The 15,756-nt window shown below is 42.8% G+C and overlaps 1 protein-coding gene across 1 annotated transcript; it reads right to left on the reverse strand.

Annotated features, from left to right (window-relative positions):
• Positions 1 to 11,773: 11,773 nt before the first annotated feature.
• Positions 11,774 to 15,192, reverse strand: LOC123648140 (solute carrier family 35 member F6-like). Its single transcript, XM_045565868.1, is given in 4 exon segments — positions 11,774 to 12,293; positions 12,295 to 12,326; positions 12,328 to 12,932; positions 15,096 to 15,192. Coding segments are annotated over 4 exon segments (1,254 nt in total).
• Between the last annotated feature and the right edge of the window lie 564 nt (positions 15,193 to 15,756).

Consider the following 15,756-nt stretch of genomic DNA (forward strand, 5'->3'; position numbering starts at 1 on the left):
TTATTTTAAGCCATACAGTGTTTGGGACTTTGTTATGGCAGCCCTAGGAAGCTAATGCACCTAATATAAAGTGACATACAATTGATATGTCTTACTTTCGCATTCTTACAAGCCAGCAATTTTGAGATGCATCCTGGTTGTACTTACTGTGTATCTTTTCACTTGGAAACCTACTTGATGTTGCAAAGACCCATGCTGCCTGCTAAGCACTGCAGTCATGCCGAATCACTGTGATTTTACATTATTCGTACACCCCGGGTCTTCCTGAATCCTATTCTCCTCCCTCTCCATGTCCCGATGTGAATGGTTCCTCTCCCATTTGAGAATTTCATCTATGTGTCACAGCACAATGTGTGAACGAAAGATTCACCAGAGATTCATTCAGAATTGATCTGAGCCTTGGTCACAAATCTGAACAAAAAGCTTCCCCCAAATTCTAAGTAGTTTTCTAAATATTTGATATCTTGGAATGACGTAATCAGCACTGTAAGTGGACGTGCACTGTGGAAGCAGGGATCAAGGTAGGTCTGGTTTAAAGACACCTGTTCTGTGTTCTGTGCAGCTTTGCTTCTGCTGTGCTGCGAGGCCAGACAGTCTGGCTTCAAAAGCTGAGCAAATTGCACCACCCGGTGCCCCAGCAGCCCAGTAATGACTTGGATTGCTTTGTGCATTAAAAGCTCATTTCTCTTTTTCCTCTCCAGTGAAGCTTAATGGAGAGGGAGCTTTGTCTGAGCTTAGCACATGGAAAGAAACAATACAGGCATAGCCACCTTCCCTGTTCTTGCCCTCCTGTCACCTTGGAATCACAGGATGACAAACACGAAAACAACATTTTATTAAATCTATGCACACAAGTTGATGACTAGGAACTTTTCAATGCTAGCAGACTGATAAGTGCCACAGAGTCAGCCCTTCTATTGTTAATCTTGAAGCCATGTGAGCTTTGCTCAGAGGTGGCAAGCTCCCTTGTCAGGTGTGCAACCTCTCACCTTCCCGCCGGGCCTCTGTGAGCTTACAGCCCAAGCCAGGCCCTTGCTTTTGCATTTTCTGTTCCCTCTGCTTGTTCTGCTGGTCTGCAGCTCTTCCTCCTCATTCTGGTCTCAGCTCAAACGTCACTTGGTCAGGGAACTTTCTCAACTTCTCTCACCCTCCTTTCTTTTTCTATAGCTCTCTCTTTATTACGCTGTTCTTTTCTCCTCATTGCACTTATTGCTTCTACAATTCTCATTTGTATACTTGCTACATGCTTGTTGTTGTCTCTCTCCACTGGAATGGGAAACTCCACGCAGGCACCCAGCTGCCCATCCATACATATTTGTTGAATGAATAAATGAATGCTTCTAGCTCTATGACTATGGTCAATATTCAGTTGTCTCATCTGTAAAATTGGGACAAAAAGGGTCTGATAGGAATATTATAGTAATTAAATGAGATAATGATTCCAAAGACAAGAACTTGTATCATTTATTTTGATTCTTATATCTTGAAATTAAGTACTAAAATACCACCTCCATTTTACAAAAGAAGAACAAAAGTTCAGAGAGGCAAATTAATCTGCCAAAGGCCACAGAGCTGGTAAATGTTAGAACGAGTATTTGAACCAAAAGTTCTAGATTCCAAAGCCCTTAAGCTGTTTTTCCAAATTGCAGACAAGCTATATAGACAAACTTCATATAAGAAATCTCAAGGACTTTCAAATCTGGATTCTGGTTCTTCTATCTTGATTCCTGTCTGATCTAAGTTTTGTCCTAGTAGAAAACCTCTGGGGACTGGACAAAATGAGAACCGTCCCAGAACCTGGGATCAGCACATTTATGAGGAAAGGGGAAAAGAAAAAAAAGCAAGCTTTGTTTTATGAAACACATGCTTATGGGCTCATACGTAAAGATACATTTTGGAATTTTACAAAGCTGCCAAATCTGAGCAAGATAGGAGGAGGAAGCTACATGAGCTAGTATTTGGGAGAGAGTGAGAAAGAAGTCAAAAGTGATTTTCTCCTCCCACTGCTTTCTAATGATTAAAAACATTCAACAAGGAAAGTCACTCAATGTGTCTGAGTTGGAGAGTTAGACAGTAATGACCATAGTTCAATGTCATACACAAACATACACACACACATATAAATAAATTTGTTTCATCAAATAAAACTTGTCTTAGTGACAAGACCAAGATATACATTTCTGGCTCTTAAAGATTTTGTCCCCTTTTTAGTTAATATCTTCATTTCTGAAATATTTCAGTCTCCTTAAAAAATTAACATAGCATATGTTTTAGTGGGATATAAACAAAGGTCTAGAAAGCACTTTGCAAGTCATTAAGTACCATGCAAATAGTAAACATTAAATAATGTTAATAGCTTTAAGAATCCTGTCTGGCCCACAGGGACCTAAAATAACAGTGCTGTGGAACTAGGGAGGGCTAATAATTTTGACAGAATGAAATGTGCATGACTTTGTAGAGGTTTGGCCATATTCTAAAGCTGAGAGAAAACACCACCTTTCGATCTCTATCTGAAACCAAACATTTGTTGAAGATTCTTATTCTTGGCAAAGAACCTTCATTGGGCTTTTAAAGGGCTAATTTGTAGAATTAATACACATTCTCTATCATCAACTAAAACTCTCATTACATTAATTTTGATATTTAAATACAAGGGAATAGAGAACAACAGATTAAATTTTCTCTACAATAAGCTACCTAGAAAACAAAGGAAGAAGTTAGTCTAAAGATAATAAAATTAAGCATTTTCTTGTTTAAAAAAATCAATCACTCCTCAAGTTTTAGAGCAGGAAAATAAACTCCATAAGCCCGTGGTATTAATATTAAATACTTCGTGAGCTGTTTTGGAAGAAGCACATTGGGTTTCATTCATTCATTCACTCACATTCTGTCAGTCTTTGTACCCTGCCATGTTCCAAAAAGGCCAAGCCCATACAACGAGCTACGTCTTTGATATCCACGATGAGGGAAAGTGCCTTTTCTCATTATTCACACTGCCCCTCCTTGCTGTTCCTTGAACGTGCCAGGGATGCTCCCACCTCAGAGTTTTGTGCGCTTGCAAAACGTGCATCCTCTTCCTGGAAATCCACGTGGCTCCCTTACTTGCCTGTAAGTCATTCCTTGGCAAACAATGAAAAAATTTCCAGGTTTCCTCAAGTCAGGCCATATTTGCATTAACTTCCCAACCACCTCTCCTGCTTTCTTTATTCCATAGTACTTCACATCATTTAACATATTAGATCACTTTAAAAAAAATTGTTTAAATTCCAAGGACTATTATCTGGTTTGTTCACTGCTGGTTTCCCTTGGACCAAGTACCATGTCTACCACATTAATAGTTGTCCAATGAATGAATGAATGAATGAATGTGTACAATATATTCTATATTATTGTGAAATTATCAAACTGTGATATTAGCAGTCACAATGGGATTGGGGCAGGGACTCAGAGATTGACAGCATTTAATAGGAAGCACCTTGGAGAACAAGTTTCTGCACAATAAGGCATCTAATTTTAGCTTTTTGAGCAAGCAAGATTCTGCTTATGGGAAGGCCTAGAATCTCCTTCCTTTCTTGCTATACATGGAAGGAGTCCCGTCCAACCAGACTAAATGCTCAGATTAGACAGAGAGGAGTCCGATTACAGGGCCATAGCATTGTTTGGCCATTTCCAGAGTTGATGATCAGACACTAAGACCTTTCAGTGATCAATTAAAGAAAAATAAAAAAAAAGAATCCAAGATCCCACACCTGCTAGCCAGGCTGCCCAAAGCCAGAGCCACATGAGACACCCACGAGAAGGACTAGACTATGCCAAGACTATTTCCTTAGGTGCCCTGATCTCCATCTAAGATTGTGAAAGAACTAGTGGGCCAGACTCAGGAGTTTAGATTTGGTTCTGAAGGCTGTGAATTCCATTTGAGGTTTGGAGCAGGCTAACCGCAAGGACACCGTTGCAGAGCTCTGATCAATTTAAGGATGTCACAGCTCTCTCTAGTGCTATCCTGTTACATTTTTATTTCTGAGCAAATCAGGGCTTAAAGATTTGGTAAGTTATTTATAGCATAAAGCCTGTTACAAATTTTACCACTGGTGATAGCAAAGCTCTGGGGTACTTTTTCCCTCCTGATTTCATGCCAATGACTGATATCCTATTATTAATGGGGATAAATTTGTCATGGAGAAAAAAAAAAAGATGATTAGATTGTGTGGACCATATAGTCCTGATGGAGTTAGGATTCAGGTGCCCAGAGTGTGCAAGTAAAGACTGGGCTATCTCAGAACTATTTCCTTAGCTACCCTGGTCAGCAACTGTTCCTTTGTTAAGAAGAACTAAAGACTGACATAACATCCTTTGAAGGTTTGTAATTTTGGTATTTTAAGGTCTTAACACCTACTTCATAGACTTACGTGATGTTTCATTTAAGATCTTCCCATGGAAACTGATCCTGACTGCTATTATTGTACTAACGGCATTCCGTCTCACCACTCCTTATAGAATTCTGTCCTCACGAGCTTTTTCTCTATTTGAGTGTACCGCATGCTACACAAGCAAGATAAAAACACATGGTTTATATAGAAAGGGGGAAATTTTGAAAAACTTGTTGCCAATTAGTTTTACAAAGTTCTACCAGGGTCAGTGTATTCCCTAAAATTCCTCCAGCCACAGTGCAGGGAAGTCCCTCTGCCCATGGGACAGTCTACCCTGACCTTGAGGGCATGGATCCAAATAAGTGGCTTGCTTAAAATGAATGCGTTTTAGTCTCAGTGACTCTCTCTAAGGTTTGAAATGTCTGCACTGCTCTTAAAACCATGGTTGTGGCATTTCTCCTCCCTGCACCAGGCTGAGGGATGTCTCTTCTGATCCTGCTGGCTTTGGGTAGTCCCTCCCCATGGGGTGCACACTTGGGTTATCACCATGGTGGCTCCTCACCCGCTAGGTGGCCAGCCCAGAGTTTGATGCTCCAATCAGTTCTGGACTCCTTTCCAAGCAAGGCAGAAAGATGTGGTAGATAGAATAATGTCCCACACCCCCCTTCCCAAATATCCATATCCTTATCCCTAGAGCGGGTGAATGTTACCTTATATGAAAAGAAACTTGGCAGATGTTAACTTAAGGATCTTGAAACAGGGAGATTATTCTGGATTATCCCAGGTGGATCCTAAACATAATCACAAGTACCCTTTAGCAGGGAAGCAGAAGAGTCAGAGAAAGAGATGTGATGAAGGAGAGATTGGAGTGATGTGGCCACAACCCAAGGACTGCTGGCAGCCACCAAAGGTGGAAGAAGCCAGAAAGGATCTCCCCAGAGACTCCAGGGGGAGTGTGGCCCTCTTGAGTTTGGACCTGTCTAGTCTCTGCAACTGTGAAATAATAAATTTCTGTTGTTTTAAGCAAAAAAAAAAAAAAGAAAAGAAAATCCAAAAAACCAAAACAACAAAAACAAAACAAACCATGGTTGTAAAATGGATAAATGTGTTTTTGGTTAAAATCCATGGTTTTTAGTTCAATAGAGTTGGTTTGAATGGAATCTCAAATGGAAGGCAGATGAAAACATCCACAGGGTACAAAGCCACCAGGGGCTTCTGCAGTGGTAACCCCTTGAATGTGTTGGGCCCGGGGCATCTAACTGCTAAATAACTCTAAACTCCCAGTTTCAACAAAACAAGATTCAATCACTACAGCTGTCATCCATTTCATATACTTTGGGATAGAACTCTAGAAACATTCTGAGATGAACATCTGCCTCTTCAGAAATTGGCAACATAAACAAGGTGCTATGCAGGAACACGAAAGAGTACCGTGATGATCTGTTGACAAGTAAAGACAAGGAAGGCACAGAGTTCTGGCTTCTTATTGAAGTATGAGGTTAAAAGAATCTTCTAACAAGAAGAGAAGAATGTGGGCCATGTCCATTCAAGTTTCCTCCTGCTCATAGAACACTCTCCCAATAGGGATAACCCATCAGTGGGAAGTGTAGCAATACCAGGAGCCAGAAACTGGGTCATGGTCCCATTACTTAAATATATGTTTCGGTCTTCAACTTGAACTGTGTATGTAACTCCACCATGTGAGCAACTTGAAAGGTAGCTGTTTAGATTCCAGTGTAAGTCAATCCAACAACACTCTCATCTCTTCCCTCCTATAAGTCTCTCAATAACCCTATAAGTACTTATCATCTCCAATTTATAGCTGAGATTATTCATGTTTGGGGAGCTTAAGTAATTTGTTCAAGGTAGTCACAACACTTAGGAAGTAATAGAATTGGGATTCAAACCCAGGCAGCCCAATTCCATATGCCATAGCTTGATCACTATCCTCTAATTCCACTGCTCTTGGGGAAAAATTTAACCACCAGTTGTTGTAAAAACAGGTCTAAACATTAAAAAATGCTCACTAGGATAAATAACATACATTAAATACAGGAGAAAGAACACATAAAGAGTCCTCTAAATTCTCTCTTCCCCCCACTCCATTTAGAGGCTACAGTTTAATGGACAGCATGAAGCAGGAAAGAATGCAGTTTGCATATGTCAACAAATACCATCCTAGTAAGTGCTCAGGATTCTCACCAGCAGCATCTAAATATAGCAGCTTGATACTAATAGATAACTTAAGGAACATACTAAGAATAAGCTATTGTACCAAAAACTTTACATGTGTTAATATATTAAGTACTCATAAAATCCCTGTGAAGTAGGCTTTCTAATTATACCCCTTTTACAGATGAAGAACTTGAGGTATATAACTCATACAGCCATAGCTTGGATTTGAGCCTCATAGGCTGGCTCTAGAGTCTATATGGTAGACCAACATGCTGCACTCCTTTTTAAGAATCTTGAGTTCTATTTATTTTACCTGTAAGTGCCATTAGCAACTGTTTTTCACAGCCTAACAGCATACTCAGTATTTACATCTATGTGTATAGCTCTTCTCAGTATTTGCAAAGAAGTTTCACACACCGTATGTTATTTGATATAACGTGCCTTTAAGGAAGGCAGAGATGTTGCCAGAGTCCCTGTTTCACAGAGGAGGAAAATAGAAAGCCAGACAGCTGAAGTCAGTTGCCTGAGGTTATCCAGTTCAACAAAGGCAAGAGTGAGAATTAGAAACCAAGTCAACTGGAATTGGTTAAAACAATATGGCAGTTATTTGGACTTCATATTTGTCTAGTTTTTAGAGCAAGCTCTCAGCTGTCATAACCTAAATCAGGGTACTGCTTCATTGCCAAAACCTGAGCAAGAGATCAGTACACAGGACTGGTTGCAGAGATCCACTATATATAAAAAAGCCTTGGATCTAGGTTAAGAGCATACTCTGTGAGTGACTCACAGATGTATGAAGAAAAGGTGGGTCTGTTTACTGGTTTAGTTTCTAGTACTTTTCTAACTACAGAAGTGTTTCCCAAATTTCAGTCATTTACCTACCCACCTTTGTGTTGTTTGCCTTATTAAAATATCACCTATGCTAGTTTATGTAATATACATTTTCAGTAGATTCAATCATTTTATTTAGCCTAAGCAATAAAATCTGAAATTACAGGTTGATATGTGAGTTACATTTTTTCAAATATGCATGAAAATAAATACAAAAGGACAACCTGAAGCCATGTCTTGAGGAATAAGGAAAAGTGTGAGGTGGACCTAGTAAAGAAGAGCTCGGTGGTAAAGGAATGGACCAATGAACTTGAGGTTTTTGGCATCCTGTTATGCTCTTAATGTTTATTTGCCCAGATATTAATAAACAAAGCTTTCTTTCCTCTTGAAAAAGTTTAATGAGATAAAGGAAAAGCTTTATTTGTGCACCACTTAATACAGAAATATGGTGGGAATTCATTACGGTAATCAGGAACAGGCAGTCCAGAGGGGTAAAATACTCCACAGATGCAAAACTGATCCTTAGTTGAAGGGCAGGAGGACCTAGGTTTTGCAAATCCTTTTGTGTTCTGGTGGCGTGGGGTGGAGGCACTGGCTACTGAATTTTCAGAGTGGTGTTGGGCTTTTCTATGGGTATTTGAGGGCCATGATATAACTCTCTGCTGCACTTCCCTCCCATCTTTCATCTCACATTAAAGACCCTCACTTGAATTCTAGACACAGAAACTGCAACAGATACCCAAGTAGGGGATTCTTAGAATGTAAATTTTGAAACTAGCATTCTGGTTCTATCAGCTAATATATTCACAGAGTAGCTCTATATTCATCATTTGCAGGTATATACATTATCTATATGCATATACACGTATAGCATGTCATTTTCAAGGAATGAAACCACATGATGTAATTTAGTTTAATCATTGCAATAACCTCCTATCATTGATAGTGTCATCCCTGTTTTGAAAATGGAAAAAGAAATTTTATAACTTTCTCTCAGCTAGAAAATTAGAATTACCATCTGAACCTAGATCTCTAAAATTGATTTAAAGATGGCCACAAAATCTTCTCTACTTCTTCCATTGAATGGTGCAGTCTAATTCCCCTTCCTTGGATTTGGGTAAGACTTAGTGACTTACTGATGAATAGTATGCAGTGGAATTTACATTCTGGAATTTCTGAATCTGGGTCATAAAAAGGCTTTGGAACTTCCGCTTGGGCCTGTGGACAAATACGCTCTTAGGATATCCCCTCTTGGAAGTCAGCTACCATACTTTTAGGAAGCCCAGTTGGCCCCACAGAGAGGCTCACAGGAAGGTTGAGGTCCCCAGATGGTAGTCCTGGCTGAGCCCCTCACAAAAGCCAGCAAGAAATGGACAGTAATGTCATGGATTCATCCTCAACAGCTAGTTGAGTTGAGCCTTCAAATGATTGTAGCCCTAGCTGATATCTGACTGCAATCACATGAGAGATGCTAAATATAAAAACAATTTTTCTTTATCTTTGTTCTCTGTAATTTCTTGGGGCTGCTCCAAAAGTGAAGCCTGGCTCTTGGCACAGAATATGAGAAAACATTATGAACTATGGGAAAATATAGCTAAATTGGCATCAGTCACCTCCATGCTAACCAGTTTTGCCAGAAGAAAGGTATCTTTGTTGTGTGTGTGTGCACGCACATGCATGGCATTATAATCAGCAGCACAGTCATTATGTCAGCAAGTGTGTTCTCTGTTATAATTACTTAAGGCAGAGGTGGAGAACCGTCAGCTCACTGGCTATGTCTGTCTTGGACTCAATATATCTAGTGAGCTGATCTCAAATCCAATCCTAGGGATTAATATTATCTTGCTTATTGTTTTTTGACATATTAAATATTAATAATTTCCCATACCTAAGGGCTAGATCATTAAGAACAGAACATCTGAAGGGTAAGGGCTAAAGTTAGAGAACTCAGAACAATGCTTAAACTGCCTTTTTGAAATGACAGAAAATAAAGAGTAAACATTTTCTAAAGCCACAGCCCAAATGAAGGGCAAAGTATGATGAAAGCAGTGTGGCAACATCTAAGAAATGCTCACTCATCTCCCTCTTGTCCAACTTCTTTATAATTTCCTTTGTGTGTTTCCTTTTCCTTCTGGTACATGTGTCTCCCTAACCCATTTTCATACCCTATCTCATCCTTGGTCTCTTAACTTTTCCCCAGTGTTTTTTGTCCTTTCCATTTTTCTTTCTTTGTTTCTTTGTTTCTTTTTTTTTTTTTTTTTTGCCAATTTTCCTTTTCTTTTATCAAAAATGAAAGTCCAAAACTACATTCTAAGGCCCCACATTTTGGACAGAGCAGCTGTCATCTCCACCACCGTCACTGTGCATTTCTTTCTTCCCATGACAGACACCGTGGCTCAGAGAAGCTCAGAGCCCCTGGGACTCAGAGCTGGGGGAATGGACCTCCCCACCCAAAAGAATCCCACATTAATAACCTGCTGGAATCCCATACAGCTTGAGGGCTTCTCTTGTTAAAAGCTCCCTTCCCTCAGAGGCTATTTTAGGGAAGACATTAGGTGCTTTGTTTATGACTAAGCTGCCCAGAAAAATGGCTTGAGGCCACACGCCACCTGTCCACTCACCTAGTGCCCCTCGAGCAACACTGTAACTAGGGGCTGCTCAGCTCCCTGGGGTCCTGCCCTCCCTTCTCTTCCGGGTGGGGTTGAGACAGGGAACTGGTAGGTACTGCATAGGTACTGCTTTGGACATAGGCATTGCCTTGGGTATTGGTTTGGGTATTGCTGCAGCATTATTTGAGTCACAAAATCTCAAAACAAAGTTTCAAATTGCCCTAATCAAAACAGGAAGGAGGCAGGGCAAGTTCCATCTGGTTAGAACAGAGATGGTGGAGGAACACCGACCCTTCATGAATATTCCTCCGCTTGTTTAGCCTGTTGTTTAAATAGAAAGGCAACAGGAACCAAGGAGACTTGTTCTCTTCTGCAGCGAGGGCCAGCCTCTACTCTATCTGTGAAGTAGACTTTCTATAGTTTCTGAATAAATCTTGCTTTCACTCTCTTACTGTCAGCTTGCTCCTGAATTCTTTCTTGTGTGAAGCCAAGGACCCACTTGGACCTCAAGTGGCTCCCAGCATTGGGATCACTTTCGTCTGTCAGGGTTACCTGAAGGACAACCGTACAAGAGGCTTCCAGCCCAGCCATAGGAAACCCACCCCGAACACCCCACAGAGACCCGTAGGGTAGGTGAGCCACAGATCTGGAATCAGGGAAATCTAGGTTGGAATAGTGGCTCCATGAGGAAGTCTCTTCACCTTCTCTGGGCCACAGTTTCTTCATCTGTACCCACCTGTGAAGGGTGTTATGTGAGAGAATGTGTTAAGCACTTAACACAAGGCCCAGGGTACTGGTATTGCTCTAAATGGTGGCATCCTAGTGAGTCCATCATCCCGGAGGTTTCCATGCAGGCCGGTTGCTGGGGATGGGACCGAGTGCCAGATGTGCTCCAGGCCCCAGTCTGCTGCAGCATCACGTGGCTGCACGACCCGGGGGTCCCCCAGGTCCTCGGCCAGAGCTGACCAGGAGCCCCCTCTTGCCAAACAACTGACATCTCTGGGCCTCAGTTTCCTTATCTTTCAAAGCAAAGGTAAACAGTTCACAAAATGATTATCAAGGGCTGCAACTGCCCTAGTAATCTCTCAAGGGCAGGGAGGCCTTGTGTGTTGGGGGGTGGATGTGAGCAAAGGTATCAAAACAGGCACAGGGGGGGAGGTGCCACAGCAGAGGGGCATCTCTAGTGAACGGGCTGTTACCCTTTCCTCAGGGTGGGCACGATCATAGGCCACAGGATGCTAGAGCCAGAGGCAACAAAGGCCACAGCATCAACACCTACTTTCCGGAGGGTAACACCAAGGCACAGTCCAACTAGGCAACATGCTGGGGGGACAGACACTGGGTTTGCAGCAGAGTCTGGCCTGAAACCCAGGTCTCTAGACAGGTTTAGGGAATATCCTACAAGTTTTAGGAAACGCAGTGCTTAGTTCTGGTTTAAACTTGCTCACTGATCGTCGGAGAACCAAATCTAGCTTATGACTCATAAACTAGATGATCTATTATGATAATCTAGTCTATGATCCAGAAATACTAGGGTTGCAAATTCCTGCCATTCAACTTCATGATCTAGCACTAGTGCTGCAGGAGGGGCTCAGAGGCCTGTGGGGGCTGGGTAACACCACCCTGCAGGGTGTGGTGAGAAAAGAGGACTTGGGTGTCGTGTCAACTTCTGTGGCAGCAGCTGGCCTGGGGGACTATAGGGACAGGGCACTCGAGGCCCACCAGCCTGTGTGGCCTCAGCCTCAGGATGAGGAGCACCCAAGTGGCAGCAGGGGCCTCAGCGGAGGCTCAGCTGGCATCATTGTCGGGAGTGTGGGTGCCACTCAGCAATCTCTCCTGCTCTCCCTCCTCTGCCAGGGGCCGGCCCGGGCACAGGCGGGCCAGCAGCAGGTGGTGCAGCCGGTTGTAGAGGGCGGTGCCCATCAGGAGGATGAGGAAGCCGAGGATCTGCAGCGCGTGGAAGGCCTCCCAGCCCAGCGCCAGGCTCAGTGCCCAGAGGACGACAGTGCGCAAGCTGTCCGGCACCATGTGGGTAGTGGCGCTCAGCTCCTTGGTTACGCTGATGCTCGCAAAGTTGAAGAAGGCGATGCTGCTGATGTTGCCCAGCAGTGCCAGGGCGATAAGCGGCTGCCGGCCCACCTGGCAGAAGGCGCGCAGGGCATCCTCCAGCATCCGGTGAGGGTTTCCACCGAAGGAGCCAGCGGGCACGTAGTCCATGGGCACCAGCAGCGAGGAGAGGATCAGCAAGCCACAGAGGCCCTCGGTGCCGACTGCCCATAGTGGATGCACGTTGTGTTTGTAGACAAACCTCCTCTAGCACCATCTGGATGGAGACGATAATCTCTCTGGGTCTTGGCGATCAACAGGTCTCCTGCGATCGCTTCGCTCAGCTTGTGCTGATCATCACGCATGCTCAGGAGGTCGGCCAGGCCCACAGCAACCAGCCCCACGATGGTGGCCAGGACGCCCGGCCACGGGCTCAGCACCAGCCTCCGGCCCAGAAAGGCCACCCAGAACAGGCCTGTGAATATGACCACTGTGCCCCGCAGCATCTGGAAGCTGGAGGCCCTGGTCATGTTCAGAGCCACATACACGAGGCTGGTCCCCGTCATGTCACAGAGGGCTGGGGGCAGGAAGAGAAGTGGGGTGAAGGGCTGCTGGGGGTCCGCGCTGGAGTCTGACCACCCTGCAGCTCTGCACCGGAGGAGGGAGAAGGTGGCCAGGAGGGAGAACTCTCCCGGGAACATGCCCACTGCCTGGAGGAAGGGATGCTGGAAGCTGTCTTCCTTGCCCCCTCCGCGGCCCTGGGCCCTGACGTTGTCCGCCCGCTTTGCCGAGAGCGTGTTGATGGAGCCAGTAACGACCACGAGCCCGGACAGCAACAGCTGGTACTTGGTCCGGGCCGTGCGGTGGGCACGGGGCTCCCTCCGGCAGGCTGTCCTTTCCACTGCTCATGTAACCCAGTGGCAATATACAAGCAGCTGCAGTATCTTTTACATGTTTATAGTATTTACTGAATGACTGTTTTTCTAGTTCTTAATTATCTCAAAAAGAAATATAAAATCAGCTAACTAAGTTACATTACTATTTACTTCTGTCTGATAATTCTGATACTTTATTTTTGCTTCAGGCCTGCTCTTGACATAATGTTTTAGATTAAATACCATATCCTCTTTAGAAAGAGAACAAACTTCATTAATTGTTATTAATTAGAGAATACTTGTTTTGAATTAGTGAAAAGCCTCAGTTAAATACATGCATATTTTTTTTCATGAAGTTTTGAATGTTTTTGTCATAAGAAGAGAAAATTGCCGGCCAATGCTATGTCACTTAGTAAGGTCTTTAGAGACCTAATTTATAGAAATGATAAAGCGTATTAGGGTATGATATAAAGTATAAAAAGCAAAAATTTACTCACCAGAAACTTCCCCCAAATATTTCTCAAGAGAAATACATTCAAAATGAAAGAACCACACTTCCAGCACAGACTTAATGTGCTAAGAAATTGGGAGGAAAGCCAGGGAGCATTGAGCTTCTGGGTCCTCCAGCTGTCCTAGAGTGACCCCATATAGCCTTCAGGTGTGAACAGAACACAAGAAGTTTCTTGCAGCAGGAGGTGAGGCTGGCAGAGTGAAAGGTGTCTACCTCTACGGCATGTGGGAAAACGAAAGACAAATCGGTGAAAGAAACCACCACTTACAAAGACTAAAGCCTGTACAGGAAGCCAAGGCAGATACAAATATGGGAAGATAATAGGAAGGCCTAATGCTCACGATGTGAGCTAAATACCATGTTTTATGGACCAGCAACCCATCTGCAATGACCCATCTGGCCCAAGGGTGGAAGGCCTCAAGATAATCCTTAAAACAGACTCTTTTTCTCTCAGTATTAAAAAGGCTGTTTTTAATGTGAATCTTGTCTTGCATTTGAGCTTTTTTTTTTAATAATATAGAAATGGATTTTTCAGCCAAACCCCACTAATTTATACCACAAATTCAGATAATTTCTGAGTGTGGGTTTATCTTTTTACTATGAACAAAGACATTTCAATGAATGGTCATCACAAAAACAAAATTAGAAGGGTAATTAAATCACCAAATGAAAAAACTGGCCTCCTTTATATTCAAAGAATTGCCATGAGGCAAACAAAATCTCAATCTTATATCCCCTGTACGTGCTCAGTAAGTATTGGTTAAATTAAATTTGCCAAAATTTATAATCTATGTGGGCTGCACACCTAAATGGAGAAAAACCCCGTGGGCGCATTATTTCACATGGAGCATGAGACCAACCCAATTACACCCTGAACGAAGCTCTCTGAATATTCAGGAAGTTTGTTTTCTTTTTCTGACAGCTTCATTTACGATACATACAAGAAAACCGTTCCCTATCCCACGATTTAGAATGTAGTTCAGGAAAGTTGTCATTAGGAAGTCAAACCAATCAGCAAGTGGTTCTGATGAAGAAATCATGATTAATAATAATAATAATCTGCAAACTCAAAATGTTTAAAACTACATTTGTTATGCCCTCCCCATCTCCTCTTCCAAATTTGCACTAAGCCCACCATTGTAACTGGCCAGAGAGCTGCAAGCCTCCTAATGAGCTTCTTGATTTACACACAGCTAATCATAAAACTCCTTTGTTCCTTAGTTTTATCTATCTATGTCGATTTCCATGATTTAGATCTTTATTCTCTTATATCTGGATGCATCAGACAGATTCCTTTAGTCCAGGCTCATCTCAGTAAATCAAATCTCCCTCCTGCTTGGAATCGTATACACAAGCGAGGCCAGTCACCATCTTTTTCTATAAATACTTCATGCTGCTTCCTTATGCTGCAACTTACATCATTTTGTTTCCAGAAAAACTCAACCTTTTCCATCTCCATTTACCTCCCCGTCAAAGACAAACTCAAGTCCCAGCTGCCTTCCTGATCCCTTTAACTCTTACATCTTCTTTGGCTTAGTCCAACTCAGAGGGCACTATATTGCCTGGTGTGGACTACTTTGTTTCTTAAAGTGAACTTAAGTTTCTTGAAAGCCTTTCCCAATCACACCTTCCACCTCCAATTTAGTTTAGGCCCCCAAATTGTATGTCCCCACTGCACCCCAGGCTTCGCCAGACTTGCGATTGCTTGCCTGTTGCCTTGCTGGGCCGTGAACTTCTTTGTGACAGCAGTCTCTCCCATCCACACTGTGCGCCATTGTGCCCCAAGGGCCATTGTGTCCCTCAGTGCCTGGCACACACAGTTGCCTGAGGAACATATTTTTGACTTATTATTAATCTGAAGGCAAGGATCACGTTTTCAGTTTTTTTTTTCTCCCAAACAGTTGTTAATATACAAACTTAAAAATTATAAAAACTGATCTTCTATTAATAACATGGGAATGTTATTAATGACAGTTGGGTTTATTCTTCATGGAAATGGGGTGGGGGTGGTGTTCAAGCTCACTTTAAGAAGAAAATTGTAAACATTAATTTAAAAAAAAAAATCTCAGCAAACCACAATGGAAAACAAGCCAACAAACCCTAAGGGGCCTTGACTCATTGGAGGTGTGGCCTGAGCCTGCCCAAGCGAAGGCAGATATTGACGACCCCTCCCTCCTGCACGGTCCAGGAAGGAACATGTTCTCCTGATCCTTAGCTGAACGTACAGTCTTAGGGGAAGGTTGGAGGCAGCCTGTGACCACTGCAATGAGAACTTATAAATTTGTCCAGCATCCATGACTTTAAAGTCCACGTGAACCCTTCTGGGCCTGGAATCTATT

The sequence above is a fragment of the Lemur catta genome, chromosome 12 (genome assembly GCF_020740605.2).
Source record: "Lemur catta isolate mLemCat1 chromosome 12, mLemCat1.pri, whole genome shotgun sequence".
Classification (NCBI taxonomy): Eukaryota; Metazoa; Chordata; class Mammalia; order Primates; family Lemuridae; genus Lemur; species Lemur catta.